The sequence below is a fragment of the Plasmodium gonderi genome (genome assembly GCF_002157705.1).
Source record: "Plasmodium gonderi DNA, contig: Pgo-contig_224, whole genome shotgun sequence".
In the NCBI taxonomy this organism is placed as follows: domain Eukaryota; phylum Apicomplexa; class Aconoidasida; order Haemosporida; family Plasmodiidae; genus Plasmodium; species Plasmodium gonderi.
Window position 1 is genome coordinate 1 of NW_021629138.1, and position 7,620 is coordinate 7,620.

Genomic DNA, 7,620 nt, shown 5'->3' on the forward strand with positions numbered 1-7,620 from the left:
ATGAAATATTTATTAATAATTTTATATAATAATTATAATATTCTTTTGTCCGGAATTTTTTTTCTATAAATATTGTGATATATATTTTTCTCAATTTTTATTCTTTTTCGTTAGATATAATTTTAATAATTCATGTATAAGCCATATGGGATATAGTGTGTACATTAAAGAAGCAATAAAAAAAAAAAAAAAAACATTAATCATAATAATTATATTACTTTAGTATTTTTAATATTTATTTATTCTTCATTTCAAATTTATAGTCGAGTTACATTTATTACAATATTTAATTTATTTGATTTTAGAATTTTAAAATTAAAAATATTAAAATAATATTTTTTAAATAGATGTATATTTTAATAGAAGCTATATCAATTAAATAAAAGGTAACTTTTGCTTGAATAATTCTAACTCAAAAAAAATATATAGATATATTATATATTATAATTTATTATATAAATTGATATTATTTCTTAAAATTTTATGTTATCTGTACAATTTTTATTAATGCATTATGAATTGATTAATTTTATAAAAGTAATGATTTATCAATATCGATGTATTTCACTTTATTCATTTATATCCATAGAAATGATTTTATTTAAATATTTATGTAACAGTCGCTTTGCATAACATAAAATTATATTTTTAAAAGGTATTAATAAATTATATGTAAAATATATTAATACATATTTTTATAATACTATGCCATGCAGAATCCTACGGCAAAGTTAAAAGATATATAACATTTGTATGTTCATTTTCATATATGATTTAAATGAATTAATCTTACTGGTTATATTACCTTATATAATAATAATTCGAAAATATATAAAAATCTAAAGCATAAGCAATAAGAGTAAAATTGTTCTTAATATAATGTGTATAATTAAAATTACATATTCAATCTTTATGATTAAGCTTTTTTCAAATTAGTAAGTTTATATGAGCTATGCAAATGAACAAAAAATGATATAGCGAATCAGTACACATATAAACATATATATAACATATACATATATTTCCATTTTTCACTTGACATTTATATAATATATATTGCTTCTTATATACTCAAGGATGCATTAATACTTAAGACGCTATGGTACATATATAGACAATTAAATGGCTGTAAAATATCTCCTTGGTTAATATAATTTTCATAATTAATGAATAATTTGTGTTTTCATATTGATGTTATCTTTTAAAAAAAAATTATTTCTTTGAACAAATTTATTTATACTAATATTTAAATATCTATTAATTAGATAAATAAATTATTAAATTTCATTTGGATTTATTAAAGTGTTATTATACAAGTAATTATATCAATATATGTACCTATTATATATGCTTAAATTATCTAAAATCTGTATTTTATATATTAAATAAATATTAGATTTATCTAGTCTATTATGTCTTATTACTTAATTTGAGTTAATCAGCATTGTTATTAATTAAAATAAATGAATATATTCTAATTATAACGTGGAATGTATAATAATTTATCTTGTGGGACCTTATACGTTGCTCTTAAAAAATTTATTTTGTCATATGATTATCATATGAATTTCTTTATAATGTACAGTATTTTTAGGATTTATTTCATTCCCAAAATTATATACAAATATATATTAATTATTGTCCACAACTAATAATTTTTATAATTTCTTATATATATTATTCAATGTCAATAAATTCAGATGTTTTTGTATCACTTTTTTTTAAGACTAATCTACTGAGTTATATAATATATTATATTTATTTTGAATTATATTTTTTTGTTCCTCTTCAAATAAATTCATTAATTCGTAATGTTTTTTATTTTTTCTATTACACATATTTTTTAACTTTTTTCTCCTTCTTCGTAAGCATAAACCATAAGCAGTATGCTGACAATTAAAAAATAATATGATATTTCCATGAAGAATGCATTAATTATATACTATATATTTATTATAAAATATATTATAAATATTTATCTGCGTAATTATTTAATTAATTAAATTTATTTTTAACATTATACACAATGAATATAATTAATAATACTGCAAAAAATAAAACACCCGTGCTTGTCCACGTCACTGGAGATGCAGTATCTCCTGATAATGCCTCTGCTTTTGTTATTTTTTTTGGTGGTATCATCAAGGTACAATTCAATAATTCATTTTCACATTTGTAAGTAATTTTTCCTTGCAAATATTCATGAAAATCTCGTTTGAATTTATCCAGTTCTTCATCAATTGTATTGTTAAACTGTTTTTTATCTTTTTTAATAATATCCTCATATTTGTTTACACATGATCTAACGTGACGTTGTGTATCATTTTTATTCCTTTTTAAATTTTTAAAATACTTATATAATTCATCAAACATTCTGAACATTTCATATATATGATCTTCCATTAATAATATATATTCTTTACATACATCAAGTCCCATTAAGCCTACGCCTTTGTATGCATTTATCAATTCTTCGTGAACCTTATCAAACTTCTCAAATTTAGGTTTTTTATTCTTTACTTCACGTTTTAGTTCATAGATAAAAAAATTACAATATGGTTTTCTATCATCTTCACTTTTATTTTTTATATAATATAAATAGAACCCAAGTTTGTAGCAAGTTGAATAAAAACTTAAACTCGGAGTAATTTTATAACTAAATTTTCCACTAAAATCATTGCACGCCTTCTGTATTTTAGGATATAAATCATTATAATTGAGTCCGGAAAAAAAAATATTATTATAAAGATCCTGACATGTGGGAAATATATCCTTAAAGGATAGCTAAAATTGAAATTTTTAGTGCATATAAATATTTATATTTGTAAGAAAAATATTTTTGTTTGATTTTTATAAATGTGAAAATTTTTAAATATAGAAATAGGAATTATGATTTTAATAAGATGTAGGAACTTACTTTTGCTTTAGCTACTTGTATTTTACCCATTTTATATTCTAAATAATAATAAATAAAAATATATTTATTAATATAAATTATAGAGTGCTAACAGTAGTAGAATTAATATTTTATATATATTATATGTATTAAACTTATTAATTTATAAATATAATAAAAGATTAAATTTTTCACTTTTATATAATATAATTATATAGTATAATTCGTTCTTATTCTGTATGTGGATTAGTGTTCATATTTATAATTCAGTAGTAAAATTTTAGGGATTCAGTATTATGTTTTATGATTTGTGTTATTTTTTTATCATGCATATTATTCATGATTTATATAATTATATGCAATGTCATGAAATATGTATATAAGGTTTCTATACCTGTACATATTGTAATTTATAATTATTTTATTTGGATTAACATAAAGAGTAAATGTATTATATAAATTTTCTTATTAATATATATAATATTAACAGACATATCATATTTATATTATTAGTTTTATATGTATAATTTTTGTAAATATTTTTATCATAAACATCATTTATTATAATATATAATATTTTTAATTTTTACATAATAAGATTGTACGAATGTTATTTATACACTTAAAATTAATTATTTTTATGTTTTATTATATGATTTTTCTCAGTTTATTCTCCACACTTCAGATTTATTATACAATTTCATTTAAACTTTTTCATTAAACTCACTTTTATGTCTCTTATTTTATTCGAAGAATATATTTTTTTAATTTTCTAAATAATGTACGTTTTCACTATTATTGCTCATATGTTTAGAGGAAAAAAATAATATGAATTATTTACATTTACATAATAATGCATATTTATTTATGCAAAAATATATTTATTTGTTTCTTAGTATAATTCTATTATATGGTTTAATATAAATTTATAAATACTTTTTCATAATTGTTCTAAAAAAAAAAATATCACTATTTATATATATTCCATTCATTATTTATTATTTTTATATATATAAATTCACTTTTTTCATAAAAGAAACGTTGATATACATTGTAAATACATACTGATTTATGGAAGGAAATGTTCCTTGAATATAATTATATAATTCAATTATTATTTATATGGATACAAAAAATATATGCAAAAATTTATTACTACAACAATGTGGATAATTTTACGTGGGGTATGTAATTATTTTTATATATAATTAGATTTAAAGCATAATTTATGCAGTAAAAAATTATTAAATTTATACTTGACATTTAAGCATTAAGAGAACTATAAACATTTTTTATCATTTAAATTTTAAAATAATGTTATATTACATATTTTTCATAAAATAAGTGTTTTGCTGTACACATATCTTTTTTTGTATATCCATGTACATTGGGGATATGTTGAATATATTATTATGTGTTGTTAAAAAACAACCTTTTAATTCATTAATATAACTTGAAATGAATACAACAAATAATATTCTATTAAAATAATATGTTTTTTTATAGATAAATTATAGTGTACATTTTTTTATAAAGGAAACATATATATATAAATTGAGTACAACTTTTTTTATCGTTTTTGTAAACAAAATTTTTGTCCCTCATATTTTATTTTTTATATAAAATAATTCAAAAATTTATAAATATCATGTATTTATTTTTTAATTACAGTAATATTTTGAATGTTATTAACGAGTAACTCTGATTTTATTGAATCAATATATGTTCTCAGACATGTATTATTGGGAAAATATGATATATGAAACGGACTATATACAAATGTATTAATATATAGTTTTTACTGGTTTGGATAGAGATAAATAAAAAATATATTTTCAACCTGTTCTCACATAATTATGAGAATCTACAGCATAATACATAAAATAAGCTTTTTTGTTATAGATACATAATATTGTATTTTAAAAAAATAAAAGGCAATTTTTTTAAAGATTTAACTTGTTCTATAAAAATATTTATTTCACATAATAAAAGTATTAGATAATCAAGAATAATATATAATATTAATAAAAATATAAAATTAATTATAAAGAATACTATTTTATGTTTTATTATATATATATTGAATACTTTCATTATTATAATAATATCTATATTTCTTTGGAATTAAGAATATATATTATTCATACTGCACTAAATACCCTTTTTATTTCATAAAATATAACCCACATGCTCATCATACATGATTAAGAACCTTTTTATAATTTTGTTCTATATAAATTACAGAGATATTTATTCTGTATTCAACGGTATACGTTTTAATAATAATAAATGTTGTAAATTATTAAAATATAAAAAAAAAGAAAAACAAAACAAAAAAAAATTTTTTTTTAAAATCGCGTAAATATATTTATAATCAATATTAATAAGGGTAATATAATTATTTATGACATTAAATATAAAAGCCCACATTTCCTTGATTTATCCGAATAGACAAGCCAAGAATCTACAGTTGAATCTTTAAATATATGCGTTTACGAAGCATTGTCTATATTTTGTAGGTTTTTATAATTTTCTATATTAAAATATGTTTCTGAAGATAATTTATTTCTTACGATAACATTTATAACATATACTTTTATTTGAATAAAACAATTTTAGAGTTTTATAATATTTGTCACGTTTATATGTGCACCATATTAACATGTGTTTAATGTATGGATATATATGTGTTTACAAAAACTTATATGAAAATCATTTATATATTTGTCAATACTAATGTATATATAGGTACTGAAATGATTATTCATTATTAGATATCAGTTTTTTTTTTTTCAATAATTTTTTTTTCACAGTAAATCGAAAATTTACTCTTTTGAAATTCATACAACTGTTGAATGTGTATAAATTAAAAGATATATACTTATTTATTCTTTTATAAACGAATAAAATAAACTAATTTGCGCGAACTTTTATTTAAATACCATATACCATATTTATTTTAAGAGGATAATATGCAATTATAGATCAGTATGTGAACTATCCTAAGAAAAATTTATAATTCATTTTATAGTATTAGCAAGGTTGTATAAATGTAGGTTATAATTTTTTATCATTGTATAAAGAGAAAATAATTCTAATTTTTATATTCTTATATTAAGATATTATTTATTTATTGTTCTTATCACATATATATATTATGAAAAGAAAGTATTAGCATTTTATTTTTTTAAGAATGTTTTTATAGACAATTTTAAAGTTATATATAAATTGTAATTCATTATATTATTTTTTTCATTTTTAATTATGAATAAATAAAAATCGAATTATAGAAGCATAAAATATTATGTTTTTCATATATTATAAACACTATTTTATCATTTTTATATGCATAATAATTATACATTTAATTACATATTAGAAAGTATATATGGTTTGCTTTTTATTTTATAAAACATTGATAAAAACTATGAGGGATTCAACAGAAGCATATTCAAATAAAAAAAAATGTACACATTAAACAAATGTAAAAGGAAAAAGGTAATAAACCTAGTATATTTAACAAAAATAAAAGCAAAAAACTCATTATATATTACAATATAGGTCTATCCCTGTACTAATGTGATTATATCTAGTAAAGATACAAATAATAATATAATAAGTGCTGCGCCAAAGAAACACTTAATACAATGAAATATAATAACAATTGTAAAAAAACATATGTAATTGAATAATTTTTTTATATTTATATTTAATAAGTATATACAAGATTTAAAATAATAAAATTACATAAAATAGCATGGTATATATAGAAATTAATTAAATATAGTGTATACAATATTAATTTCAATTTTCAATTAGCATTTGAATTTCTATATTGATATAAATATTTCAATAATAGATATTAAAAATATAGTGTTCCTTGTTTTAAAATAATCATATTCATGTAAAATACCATTCATTAAAACAGTAAAACAGTGAATATTATTGATATTACTTGCACTCCCTCTTTAGTGAATATAGGAATAATATTCTATATATTAACCACAAGTTACATTGAAATATTATTATTTTTTTTTTATTTATTATGTTTAGATATCAGGATGACTATTCTTCATTATATTTACTTAATATTATTTTTATGTATATTAAAAATATCCTTCGAATTATATATATAATAATAAAATTACACAGTGCGATATAACACATTATATCTACCATACCCTGGATCACTGCTATTTATTTCAGAAGATTCGATCATATTGTGTTTTTCACCTATGTTATTCAACTTCTCTTTTTTGTTACTTTTTATACAGTGAATGCTTGGATTATATACGGTAATATAATCAATAAAAAAAATACATTATATATTTAAAATATAATAATTTAATGTATTTTTTTTAAATAAATCATGAAAATAATATTACAATACAAATATTTGTGAAGAACAAATACATTATACAAAAAAATAAATAAAGATATGGTCATAACAAACATCACAACAATTCGAGATACAATGGAAACAAATATATCGTTCTTTTGAAATGGAGGAAACATTTTTGGTAATAGATTCTCACAAAATTCTCTATACATTAGTTTACTATATTTATCTCTAGTATTTTTTAATACATTATAAAAAATTTTGACATTGAATATTATTTCTAAAAACAATGCACAGAACATTTTATTTTTCATATATAATAATTTTATATTTTTTGTATTTAAACTTTTTTTTATATATTTTTCATATATTATGAAGTTAAGAA

The 7,620-nt window shown here is 18.4% G+C and overlaps 1 protein-coding gene across 1 annotated transcript; it reads right to left on the bottom strand.

Moving 5' to 3' along the window:
- Positions 1-1,727: 1,727 nt before the first annotated feature.
- PGO_002135 (variable surface protein) lies at positions 1,728-2,947 on the bottom strand (the record flags this gene model as incomplete). The annotated part of the gene is made up of 3 exons (XM_028691076.1): positions 1,728-1,889; positions 2,026-2,784; positions 2,918-2,947. The coding sequence occupies 3 exons, from the start codon at positions 2,945-2,947 to the stop codon at positions 1,728-1,730; spliced, it is 951 nt and encodes a 316-aa protein (XP_028546877.1).
- Between the last annotated feature and the right edge of the window lie 4,673 nt (positions 2,948-7,620).